Source organism: Hemitrygon akajei, chromosome 8, assembly GCF_048418815.1.
Source record: "Hemitrygon akajei chromosome 8, sHemAka1.3, whole genome shotgun sequence".
Classification (NCBI taxonomy): domain Eukaryota; kingdom Metazoa; phylum Chordata; class Chondrichthyes; order Myliobatiformes; family Dasyatidae; genus Hemitrygon; species Hemitrygon akajei.
This window is the reverse complement of record NC_133131.1, coordinates 181528943-181542183: the sequence shown is the minus strand read 5'-3', so window position 1 is coordinate 181542183 and position 13241 is coordinate 181528943. Positions and strand designations below refer to the sequence as shown.

Here is a 13241-nt window from a genome sequence, read left to right as displayed (position 1 = left end):
TCCCGGTCTCAGTACCTGGTGGTGTGGGACGGATGTCCGGTCTCAGTACCTGGTTTTGTGGGACGGATGTCCGGTCGCAGGACCTGGTGGTGTGGGGATGTCCGGTCTCAGTACCTGGGGGTGTGGGACGGATGTCCGGTCTCAGTACCTGGGGGTGTGGGACGGATGTGGGATGGATGTCCGGTCTCAGTACTGGTTTTGTGGGACGGATGTCCGGTCTCAGTACCTGGTGGTGTGGGACGGATGTCCGGTCTCAGTACCTGGTTTTGTGGGACGGATGTCCGGTCTCAGTACCTGGGGGTGTGGGACGGATGTGGGATGGATGTCCGGTCTCAGTACCTGGTTTTGTGGGACGGATGTCCGGTCTCACTACCTGGTGATGTGGGATGTCCATTCTCAGTATCTGGGGGTGTGGGATGTCCAGTCTCAGTACCTGGTGGTGTGGGACGGATGTCCGGTCTCAGTACCTGGTGGTGTGGGACGGATGTCCATTCTCAGGACCTGGTGGTGTGGGACAGATGTCCATTCTCAGGACCTGGTGGTGTGGGATGGATGTCCAGTCTCAGTACCTGGTGGTGTGGGATGTCCGGTCTCAGTACCTGGGGGTGTGGGATGTCCAGTCTCAGGACCTGGTGGTGTGGGACGGATGTCCATTCTCAGGACCTGGTGGTGTGGGACGGATGTCCGGTCTCTTGACCTGGTGGTGTTGGACGGATGTCCGGTCTCAGGACCTGGTGGTGTGGGATGTCCAGTCTCAGTACCTGGTGGTGTGGGACGGATGTCCGGTCTCAGGACCTGGTGGTGTGGGATGTCCGGTCTCAGTACCTGGTGGTGTGGGATGGATGTCCAGTCTTGGACCTGGTGGTGTGGGACGGATGTCCGGTCTCAGTACCTGGTGGTGTGGGACGGATGTCCATTCTCAGGACCTGGTGGTGTGGGACGGATGTCCGGGTCTCAGTACCTGGTGGTGTGGGACGGATGTCTGGTCTCAGTACCTGGTTTTGTGGGACGGATGTCCGGTCGCAGGACCTGGTGGTGTGGGACGGATGTCCGGTCTCAGTACCTGGTGGTGTGGGATGGATGTCCATTCTCAGGACCTGGTGGTGTGGGACAGATGTCCATTCTCAGGACCTGGTGGTGTGGGACGGATGTCCGGTCTCAGTACCTGGTGGTGTGGGATGGATGTCAGGTCTCAGTACCTGGTGGTGTGGGACGGATGTCCGGTCTCAGTACCTGGTGGTGTGGGACAGATGTCCGGTCTCAGTACCTGGTGGTGTGGGACGGATGTCCGGTCTCAGTACCTGGTGGTGTGGGACGGATGTCCGGTCTCAGTACCTGGTGGTGTGGGACGGATGTCCATTCTCAGGACCTGGTGGTGTGGGACAGATGTCCATTATCAGGACCTGGTGGTGTGGGACGGATGTCTGGTCTCAGTACCTGGTGGTGTGGGATGGATGTCCGGTCTCAGTACCTGGTGGTGTGGGACGGATGTCCGGTCTCAGTACCTGGTGGTGTGGGACGGATGTCCATTCTCAGGACCTGGTGGTGTGGGACGGATGTCTGGTCTCAGTACCTGGTGGTGTGGGACGGATGTCCGGTCTCAGGACCTGGTGGTGTGGGGACGGATGTCCGGTCTCAGGACCTGGTGGTGTGGGACGGATGTCCGGTCTCAGTAGCTGGTGGTGTGGGACGGATGTCCGGTCTCAGTACCTGGTGGTGTGGGACGGATGTCCATTCTCAGGACCTGGTGGTGTGGGACGGATGTCCATTCTCAGGACCTGGTGGTGTGGGACGGATGTCCGGTCTCAGTAGCTGGTGGTGTGGGACGGATGTCCGGTCTCAGTACCTGGTGGTGTGGGACGGATGTCCATTCTCAGGACCTGGTGGTGTGGGACGGATGTCCATTCTCAGGACCTGGTGGTGTGGGACGGATGTCCGGTCTCAGTAGCTGGTGGTGTGGGACGGATGTCCGGTCTCAGTACCTGGTGGTGTGGGACGGATGTCCATTCTCAGGACCTGGTGGTGTGGGACGGATGTCCGGTCTCAGTAGCTGGTGGTGTGGGACGGATGTCCGGTCTCAGTACCTGGTGGTGTGGGACGGATGTCCATTCTCAGGACCTGGTGGTGTGGGACGGATGTCTGGTCTCAGGACCTGGTGGTGTGGGACGGATGTCCGGTCTCAGTACCTGGTGGTGTGGGACGGATGTCCATTCTCAGGACCTGGTGGTGTGGGACGGATGTCCGGTCTCAGTACCTGGTGGTGTGGGACGGATGTCCGGTCTCAGTACCTGGTGGTGTGGGACGGATGTCCATTCTCAGGACCTGGTGGTGTGGGACGGATGTCTGGTCTCAGGACCTGGTGGTGTGGGACGGATGTCCATTCTCAGGACCTGGTGGTGTGGGACAGATGTCCATTCTCAGGACCTGGTGGTGTGGGACGGATGTCCGGTCTCAGTACCTGGTGGTGTGGGACGGATGTCCATTCTCAGGACCTGGTGGTGTGGGACGGATGTCCGGTCTCAGGACCTGGTGGTGTGGGACGGATGTCCGGTCTCAGTACCTGGTGGTGTGGGACGGATGTCCGGTCTCAGTACCTGGTGGTGTGGGACGGATGTCTGGTCTCAGGACCTGGTGGTGTGGGACGGATGTCCATTCTCAGGACCTGGTGGTGTGGGACGGATGTCTGGTCTCAGGACCTGGTGGTGTGGGACGGATGTCCATTCTCAGGACCTGGTGGTGTGGGACAGATGTCCATTCTCAGGACCTGGTGGTGTGGGACGGATGTCCGGTCACAGTACCTGGTGGTGTGGGACGGATGTCCATTCTCAGGACCTGGTGGTGTGGGACGGATGTCCGGTCTCAGTACCTGGTGGTGTGGGACGGATGTCCGGTCTCAGTACCTGGTGGTGTGGGACGGATGTCCGGTCTCAGGACCTGGTGGTGTGGGACGGATGTCCGGTCTCAGTACCTTGTGGTGTGGGACGGATGTCCAGTCTCAGTACCTGGTGGTGTGGGACGGATGTCCATTCTCTGGACCTGGTGGTGTGGGACGGATGTCCATTCTCTGGACCTGGTGGTGTGGGACGGATGTCCATTCTCTGGACCTGGTGGTGTGGGATGTCCGGTCTCAGTACCTGGTGGTGTGGGACGGATGTCCGGTCTCAGTACCTGGTGGTGTGGGACGGATGTCCAGTCTCAGTACCTGGTGGTGTGGGATGGATGTCCATTCTCAGGACCTGGTGGTGTGGGACGGATGTCCATTCTCTGGACCTGGTGGTGTGGGATGGATGTCCATTCTCTGGACCTGGTGGTGTGGGACGGATGTCCATTCTCTGGACCTGGTGGTGTGGGATGTCCGGTCTCAGTACCTGGTGGTGTGGGACGGATGTCCATTCTCAGGACCTGGTGGTGTGGGACGGATGTCCATTCTCTGGACCTGGTGGTGTGGGACGGATGTCCATTCTCTGGACCTGGTGGTGTTGGACGGATGTCCATTCTCAGGACCTGGTGGTGTGGGACGGACGTCTGGTCTCAGTACCTCTTGCCCCAGTAGAGCTGGCCCTGGATTTTATTTTATTTTGAGATATGGTGTGAACCAGATCCTTACAACCCCATGATCTTTGCCACCCAACAGACCATCTGTTTAATCCTAGCCTGATCACAGGCGAATTAACGATGTCCGATTAACCTCCTTACCGCTTTGTCTTTGGACTGTGGGAGGAAACCAGAGCACCCGGAGGAAATCCATGCTGTCATTGGGAGAACGTGCAGACGGAATTGAAGCTCGATGTTTCGGGCTCTAAAAGCATCGTGCTGTTGTACAGCCCATGGGTCACTTGTCTCCAATTATTGACCAGTAGACCAGCCAGAGAGCTGGCTGGTGCCCCTATAATTACCCGCCCAGCCAGTCTTTGCCCCTCCCTCCACCCCGGTGATCTGCTGTTAGGACCATGGTGCTCCTTTGGACGAACCGCTAGAGACACAGACTGTCTCCAGTGCGGAGTTGGCCCACTACTCAGAGATGCAGCGAGGCGAGTAGGAGGGGTCAGGGCAGCAGCGAACACGAGTGAGGAGTGAAAGGTATGTGGAGTACCATGGGGGTTGGATTGAGACATCCGGGCCAATGGGTGGGGACTGGCGCATGGATCTCATCTGCGCTGTAACACCATGACCGTTCTCCTGGAATGGGGTGAAGCAAACGGGTAGTGCTACCTACTCCCCAATGTGTCCCCTGGAGACAGAGTTAAAGGAGATAAACTCCACCACACTGGAGAACTCCGGGCCCATCTCGTGCAGGACTTTCTTGTAGGATAGCAGCTGGAGGTTCCCACTGTACACATCCTCTGGGTGGCCCTGCAGGTGAGAAACACCAGAGAAAAAAAAACTGAAGAGCAGTCGTCTCAAGGTCAGAGACAAGAAAACAACAAAAGCCCTCAACGGAAGGTGAGCTGATCCCAGAATCCACTGATTAGAGTGAGTTGGGAAGTGTGGGGCTCTGTTGGGATGAGTTTGGGTTTGGAAGGTTGGCTTAAGATGAATTGGGTTGTATAGGAATTGTTGAGAAGGGATGGGATGGGATAAGTTGTATTGGGATTGGATTTTTGGTGGGATGTCATAGTTTGGGTTGTGTTCGGCAGGTTTTGTTGGGATAGCATGGGATGGGATGGGATGAGATAGGGTGGGATGAGATGAGTTGCGATGAATTGGAATGCGATAGGAAGAGTTTGGTTGAGTGTCATTTTTTGGGATGGGCTAGGTTCGATTGGGATGTGTTTTGTTTGGACGGGTTGGGATGGCCTCAGCTGAGATGCATGGGGATGGGCAGGGTGTACTGGTTTAAACTGGGCTGTATGATGCCTGACAAGTGGCCCAGCTCACGATAGTTGCAGACAACCAATCATCACTTGCTCACCTCCTCAGCCAATAACAGGAGCCTCTCACTAGCGGCGAATCGGATTATCCGTTCCATGCAGGCTCTGTCCATCACGTGCCCTGTCAGCAAGCAATGGCAATGGGATTCAGGTGAATCGAGACGGCGAGATGAAGAGGAATAGGAAGAATGACGAACAGCGAAGGGCGCACAGGACCGTTTCACGTGAGCACAGATCGTGAAAAGCTCGGGATGAAAGCTCGCCCCTTCATCCAGTGGGTGGGAGGCAGATTTGATCACAGAGTGCGATGGTGTTAGTGCAGGAATATGGCGCCGATTTTGGTTTGGTTACGTTGAGCAGCAGGCTAGAAAGGCTGAGTGGCCACTCCCCCCCCCCCCCCCCCACGTGATCCGCGCATGTCCTGGTTGCTACCTGTGAGACTGCCCGGGTTAACGACACACAGCGCCATAGGACAGCAGGACCCGCAACCTTCCTTCAGCACTCTCCTCAGCTCTTCGGACCGCACCATCCAGCCGCTCTCCTCGTCCAGCTGGTAGGGCAGGGCCACCCCGTCCAACAGTGTAATGAAGCGCCAGCCATCCGGGCTACTGGGTGCTGGAACCAGGATGCCCATCCTCTTGGAGTTGCCCTTCATCATCAGAAAACTGTAAATAAGCTAGCAAGAGGGTACACAGGAGTTACAGGGCATCGTGCTAAAACAGAATCCAGTTCAGTATCACCGGCATTTGTCTATAGTAACCACGTCCTTCCTGTAGTGAGGTAACTGTACTCCAAGTGGGATCTGACCAAGGTCTTGTATAGCTGTAACATTACCTCACGGCTCTCAAACTCAATCCCACTGTTGATGAAGGCCAACACACCATACGCTTTCTTAACAACACTGTCAATCTGCGTAGCAGCTTTGAGTGTCCTATGGACCCAGACCCCAAGAGCTCTCTGGTTATCCACACTGCCAAGAGTCTTACCATTGATATTATATTCTGTCTTCAAATTTGACCTACCAAAATGAACAACTTCGTACTTATCTGGGTTGAATGCCATCTGCCACTTCTCAGCCCAGTTTTGCATCCTATCGATGTCCCGCTGTAACCTCTGACAGCCCTCCACACTGTCCACAACACCTCCAACCTTTTTATCTGTCAAGGTCCAGTCCGGAACAGCGTTCCGGGTTTTGATCCGGTCCGGGGGCTCCGGACTCCGGGTCCTGCAGTTGTCCCTCCCATCACCCGTGATCTAGTTAGGACCCTCCTGGTTCAAGGAGGCACACCTGTAACTCATTGAGCTGCAGGTGTTTATAAGGGGCCTTGGGACTGGGACCAGGGGGTGGTTGTTTTGTTCTGTTTCCCGTTTCTCTGCCGGCTCCGAACTCTGCTTTGCATTCTGTGATTCCGCCCGGGTTCAGATCTTCTCTTCATCATGCTTCTCTGCCCCGTGCCTGTACTACCAGGTTGGTCCGCTCCCCCACCTTTCTTCCCATGTGCTGGTCCCGCTTCTCCGCTCGTTTGTTTTTCGCGCAGTCGCTCTGTCTGCTGGCCGTTTCCGAATTTCCCGTTGTCATGACTGTTGTGTTGGTCACCCTGGACCTATGCCCGTTCCTATCCCTTGCCTCCATTGGGCAGGTCCGGCCGACCTGCCCCTGCTCGGCAGTGGTTCTGCCCGTTCCTATCCCTTCCCTCCGTCGGGTAGGCCGGGCCGGTCTGCCGCTGCCCGGCAGGGATTCTGCCCCGTCCTCCTCTTCCGCCCGAACCCTGGAATAGTGCCCCGCACCCGCCTAGGGGTTCGCGCCTTGCCCAAGCCTCCGGTGTTTCTGCCTGGGGGGCGTCCCTACCCGGGATATATGCGGCCCGCACAGGGAGGGCTCTCCGCCAGCTTATCTAGCCTGCCTGCCTGAACCTCGAGGACCTGTCTGCCTGCCTGAACCTCGAGGACCTGTCTGCCTGCCTGAACCTCGAGGACCTGTCTGCGGGAGGCCGCTCCGCTCCGCCTGCCTGAACTCCATCTACCTGAACCCCAGTTCTACCCTTACATGCCATGGCATCCCCATCCTGTCCTCCCCCTAGTACTTCAGTGTCTGCGTCCTGCGTTTGGGTCCATCCGGCCCCCCCTGACAGTGTCATCAGCAAACTTACTAACCCATCCCTCCACTTCCTCATCCAGGTTATTTATAAAAATCACAAAGAGTAAGGGTCCCAGAACAGATCCCTGAGGCACTCCACTGGTCACCAACCTCCATGCAGAATATGAACCGTCTACAACCACTGTTTGCCTTCTGTGGACAAGCCAATTCTGGATCCACAAAGTAAAGTCTCCTTGGATCCCACGCCTCCTTACTTTCTGAAGGCCCCGTGCATGCCTTACTGAAATCCATATACACTACATCCACTGCTCTACCTTCATCAATGTTTTTTGTTACATCCTCAAAGAATTCAATTAGGCTCATTAGGCACGACATGTCCTTGACAAAGCCACACTACTATCCCTGATCAGATATATCTCTCCAAATGTTCATAAATCCTGCCCCTCAGGATCTTCTCCAAAAACTTGCCCACCACTGAAGTCAGACTCACTAGTCTATAATTTCCTGGGTTATATCTACTCTCTTTCTTAAACAACATTTGCAACCCTCCAATCCTCCGGTACTTCTCCCATCCCTATTGATGATGCAAAGGTCATCACCAGAGGCTCAGCAATCTCCTCCCTCACTTCCCACAGTAGCCTGGGGTATGTCTCATCCGATCCATGTGACTTATCTAACTTGATGCTTTTCAAAAGCTCCAGCACATCCTCTTTCTTAATGTCTATACACTCAAGCATTTCAGTCCTTTGTAAGTCATCCCCGCAATTGCCAAGGTCCTTTTCTCTGGTGAATAATGAAGCAAAGTATTCATTAAGTACCTCTGCTACCTCCTGCCACTCCATGCACATGTTTCCAATATCATACCTGATTGGTCCTATTCTCACACAACTCATCCTTTTGCTCTTCACATACTTGTAGAATGCCTTGGGATTTTCCTTAATCCTGCTCACCAAGGCCTTCTCATGGCCCCTTCTGGCTCTCCTAATTCCATTCTTAAGCTCCTTCCCTGCAATCTTGTAATTTTCTAGAGCTCTAACAACTACTGGTTTCTTGAACCTTTCGTAATCTTTGCTTCTTAACTAGATTTTCTACATCCTTTGTACACCATGGTTCTTTTATCATTCCATCCTTTCCCTGCCTCAGTGGAACATACTTACACAGAACGCCATGCAAATGTTCCCTGAACATTTGCCACATTTCTTCTGTGCATTTCCCTGAGAACATCTGCTCCCAATTTATCTCCCAAGTTTCTGCCTAATAGCATCATTTTTCCCCCACCCCAATTAAATGTTTTTCCCAGATTGTCTGCTCCTTTGCCTCTCCAATGCCATGGTGAAGGAAATAGAATTGTGATCACTATCTCCAAAATACTCTCCCACTGAGAGATCTGACACCTGACCAAGTTCATTTTCCAATACCTGATCAAGTACAGCCTCTCCTGTAGTTGGCTTATCTACATATTGCATCAGAAAACCTTCTTGAACACATGTTTCAAATTCCACCCCATCTAAAATCCTTGCTCTAAGGAGATGCTAGTCAATATTAAAAAAGTTAAAATCATCCATCACAACAACCCTATTATTATTGCAAAATCCAGAATCAGTTCCAGAATCTGCCTCCCCATCTGCTCCTCAATGTCTCTGTTACTATTCGGGCGGGGGGGGGGGGGGGGTCTATGAAAAACACCCAGTAGAGTTGTTGCCTCCTTCCTGTTTCTGATTTCCACCCACACTGACTCAGTAGACCATCCCTCCATAACTTCTGGCTTTTCTGCAGCCATGATACTATCCCTGATTAGCAATGCCACGCCCCCACCTCTTTTGCCTCCTTCCCTGTCCTTTTTGAAATGTCTGTTACACTCAGCAGCCATTCCTGTCCCTGAGACATCCAGGTCTCTGGAATGGACACAACATCACAGTCCCATGTATTGATGCACGCTCTAAATTCACCTGCCTTGTTTATGATACTCCTTGCATCTCAAACCATCAGGCTGAGTGCATCTTTGCTCTATCATCTGCCTATCCTTCCTCACAAACTCCCTACAAACTGTCACCACTTGTGCACCAACCGTCCCATCCTCTGCCACTCCTCCCTGAAAATCTATTTTAAACTCTCCCCAGTAGCATTAGCAAACCTCCCTCCCAGGATCACCTCCAGTTCAGGTGCAACCCGTCCCACCTGTACTGGCCACCTCTTCCCCAGAAAAGGTTCCAATGATCTACAAATATGAAACCCTGCCCCTTACATCATCTCCTCAGCCACTCATTCATCTGCACTATCTTCCTGTTCACACCTTCCCTGGCTTGTGGCAAATCAAACACAGACAGCACAGGAGCCTACATGTCTGTGCCCACCTCGATGCCACTCTACCTGATCCCATCTCCCTGTATGGAGCCCATTTCCAGAAGATATAGGCCACTCGGCCCATCGAGTCTACTCTGCCATTCCAACAAGGTTGATTTATTGTCCCTCTCAACCCCATTCTCCTGCCTTCACCCCATAAACTTTCACACCCTGGCTAAGCAAGATCCTGCTTTAAATATACCCCACGACTTGGCCCTGGACAATCTGGCCTCTACAGAGTTTGGAAGGCACAGATCAAGTGGGTAGCCTGAAACTTTCCTCCAGGGTGGAACTGGCCAAAATAAGGGGACATAACTTTAAGGTGATTGGAGGAAAGTGCAGGACGGCTCTCCAAAACAGTTTTTTTTTCAATAGAGAGTGGTGGGGTGTCCCGCCAGGATTGTTAGTACAGGCAGACACATCAGATGCATCCAGCAGGCACACTGCCTGTTCACCAGTATATCGAAATGATACGTACAGCAAAGGCACGCAATGTCCCATTGAAGAGGAATATGTTCTCGGGATCTGCTGGGATCCCTCCATCTCGTCTTTGCAGGTAATTTGCCACTGAGTTTCTAACCATGCGGATCCCCGCTGGCTCTCCGTAGCAGCCTAGAAGACAGATACAGAGTTACACGGCAGGGAATCAGGCCTTTCGCCCCAACGCATTCAAACCTACCAAGTTCACCATGCAAATTTGCCCCATTTGCCTGCAGGTGAACCAACTCCCTCTAAACCTTTCCCATACGTGTATCTGTCCAAGTAGGAGAATCGGACTCAGAACTGGGATTGATATCATGTGGTGAAATATGTTGTTTTGCTGCAGCGATGCAGTGCATTGCGTAGTAAACAGTGCGTAGAAACATCGAATACCGTACACAGGGGTAAGTATCATCATTTGTTAGCTGCTGTGTTGCATGATGCAGGCCATCACGGTCTTTCCATGACCACAATTGTTCTGGCAATTTTTTCGACAGAAGTGGTTTGCCATTGTCCTCTTCTGGTCAGTGTCTTTACAGACAGATGAGGCGGCCATTACCAATGCACTTCAGAGATTGTCTACCTGGTGTCAGCGGTTGAAAACCAGGACTTGTGATCTGCACCGGCTGCTCGTATGACCGTCCACCACCGGCTCCCATGGCTTCGCCTGACCCTGATCAGGGTGGGGGACTTAAGCAGGTACTACACTTGCCCAAGGGTGACCTGCAGGCTAGTGGAGGGAAGGGGGGAAGAGGGGCTTACACCTAAAGTGAGGTAGGATTCACTGTCCATTCAGAAATCTGATGGAGGGGAAAAAGCTGCTCCTGAAATGTTGAGGCTCCTGTACCTCCCCCCTGCATCAGTGAGAAGAGGGCATGTCCTGGGGGATCCTTAATGATAGATGCTGCTACTTAAGCATCTTTTCATCTTTTAAATGTTAGTGTAATTGCCTGATGACTTCATCTAGCAGCTCTAGATGAAGTAATTCCCCTTGGGCCACTTTAAATCCCTTCCCTCTCTCCTAAACCCATACCCTTTAGTTGATGATTTCCCAAGCCTTCACCATTGTGATTATAAGATCACCCCAAGACACCAACAGTCTGAGGTAGTAAGTCCTAATCTGCCGAGTCATTTTTAGTCCTGTGAATCCCAGTAACATACTCATGAATCTCCTCATCACTCTTTCCAGCTTAATAGCACCTTTCCCATAGCAGGGTGACCAAAACTGAGCACAATACTCCGGGTTTAGACTTATCAACATCTTGTACAGCTTTTGATTGATTTATTTATTTAGAGATACCGTGTGGAGCAGGCCCTCCCGCCCCAATGAACCTCAGCACCCAGCAACCCACCAACTTAACCCTAGCCTAATCACAAGACAATTTATAACCTACCAACTGGTACTTCTTTGAACTTTGTGGGGGGGGGGGGGGGGTGGAGAATGGAGCACCAGAGCAAACCCATGTACACAGGGAAAGAACGTACAAACTTCCTTTCAGAAGAAGCCTCCAAACTCCAGCATCCTGATCTGGAATATCCCATTACTACAACTCCGTGGTGCCCAACATCCCACCTTCTAGACTGGAGAAGGCCAGTGTTCTAAATGTCGTCTTCAGCACCATGACTACCTGTGTCCCTACTCTCAAGGAACCATGTACCCATGCCCTGCTTTGACACCCCCTCACCCCAAAACATAACACCACGCACTTATCTGAACTGAACGCTGTATCTATTCCTCGGCCCACTTACCCGACAGATCAAGGGCCCCCTGTAAGTCTTGATAATATCTTCTCTGTCTATGACACCAACCATTTTAGAGTTAATGGTCCCAGCTGTTGCTGGTCCTAGGTCCAACGCCAATGTTGCCACACAAGTTGACAGGTGGTGAAGAAGGTTGGCCCTCATTAGTCGAGGGGTTGAGTTCAAGAGCCACGTGGTAATGTTGCAGCTCCGTAAAACTGGTTAGATCACACTTGGAATAGTGTGTTCAGTTCTGGTCGCCTCATTATAGGAAGGATGTGGAAGCTTTAGAGAGGGTGCAGAGGAGATTTACCAGGATGCAACCTGGATTAGAGAGGGTGCTGAGGAGATTCACCAGGATGCTGCCTGGATTAGAGAGGGTGCAGAGGAGATTCACCAGGATGCTGCCTGGATTAGAGAGGGTGCTGAGGAGATTCACCAGGACGCTGCCTGGATTAGAGAGGGTGCAGAGGAGATTCACCAGGACGCTGCCTGGATGAGAGAGGGTGCAGAGGAGATTCACCAGGATGCTGCCTGGATTAGAGAGGGTGCAGAGGAGATTCACCAGGATGCTGCCTGGATTAGAGAGGGTGCAGAGGAGATTCACCAGGATGCTGCCTGGGTCAGAGTGGGTGCAGAGGAGATTCACCAGGATGCTGCCTGGGTCAGAGAGGGTGCAGAGGAGATTCACCAGGACGCTGCCTGGATTAGAGAGGGTGCAGAGGAGATTCACCAGGACGCTGCCTGGGTTAGAGAGGGTGCAGAGGAGATTCACCAGGATGCTGCCTGGGTCAGAGTGGGTGCAGAGGAGATTCACCAGGACGCTGCCTGGATTAGAGAGGGTGCAGAGGAGATTCACCAGGATGCTGCCTGGATTAGAGAGGGTGCAGAGGAGATTTACCAGGATGCTGCCTGGATTAGAGAGGGTGCAGAGGAGATTCACCAGGATGCTGCCTGGGTTAGAGAGGGTGCAGAGGAGATTCACCAGGATGCTGCCTGGATTAGAGAGGGTGCAGAGGAGATTCACCAGGCTGCTGCCTGGGTTAGAGAGGGTGCAGAGGAGATTCACCAGGATGCTGCCTGGATTAGAGAGGATGCAGAGGAGATTCACCAGGATGCTGCCTGGATTAGAGAGGGTGCAGAGGAGATTCACCAGGATGCTGCCTGGATTAGAGAGGGTGCAGAGGAGATTCACCAGGATGCTGCCTGGATTAGAGAGGGTGCAGAAGAGATTCACCAGGATGCTGCCTGAGTTAGAGAGGGTGCAGAGGAGATTCACCAGGATGCTGCCTGGGTTAGAGAGGGTGCAGAGGAGATTCACCAGGATGCTGCCTGGATTAGAGAGGGTGCGAGGAGATTCACCAGGATGCAACCTGGTTTAGAGAGGGTGCGAGGAGATTCACCAGGATGCAACCTGGGTTAGAGAGGGTGCAGAGGAGATTCACCAGGATGCTGCCTGGGTTAGAGAGGGTGCAGAGGAGATTCACCAGGATGCTGCCTGGATTAGAGAGGGTGCAGAGGAGATTCACCAGGTTGCTGCCTGGATTAGAGAGGATGCAGAGGAGATTCACCAGGATGCTGCCTGGATTAGAGAGGGTGCAGAGGAGATTCACCAGGATGCTGCCTGGATTAGAGAGGGTGCAGAGGAGATTCACCAGGATGCTGCCTGGATTAGAGAGGGTGCAGTGGAGATTCACCAGGTTGCTGTC

At 53.2% G+C, this 13241-nt stretch overlaps 1 protein-coding gene across 5 annotated transcripts in view; it reads right to left on the bottom strand.

Moving 5' to 3' along the window:
- The window catches only part of LOC140732498 (alanine aminotransferase 2-like), a 74774-nt gene that overhangs the window by 27638 nt on the left and 33895 nt on the right, over positions 1–13241 (bottom strand). For all 5 annotated transcript variants that reach the window (XM_073055264.1, XM_073055266.1, XM_073055269.1 and 2 more), the window contains 4 exons: positions 9791–9924; positions 5304–5547; positions 4913–4992; positions 4217–4353 (listed from right to left, as the gene is read on the bottom strand). In XM_073055264.1, coding sequence (XP_072911365.1) covers positions 4217–4353; positions 4913–4992; positions 5304–5547; positions 9791–9924 — 595 coding nt within the window. The remainder of the gene's footprint in view (positions 1–4216; positions 4354–4912; positions 4993–5303; positions 5548–9790; positions 9925–13241) is intronic.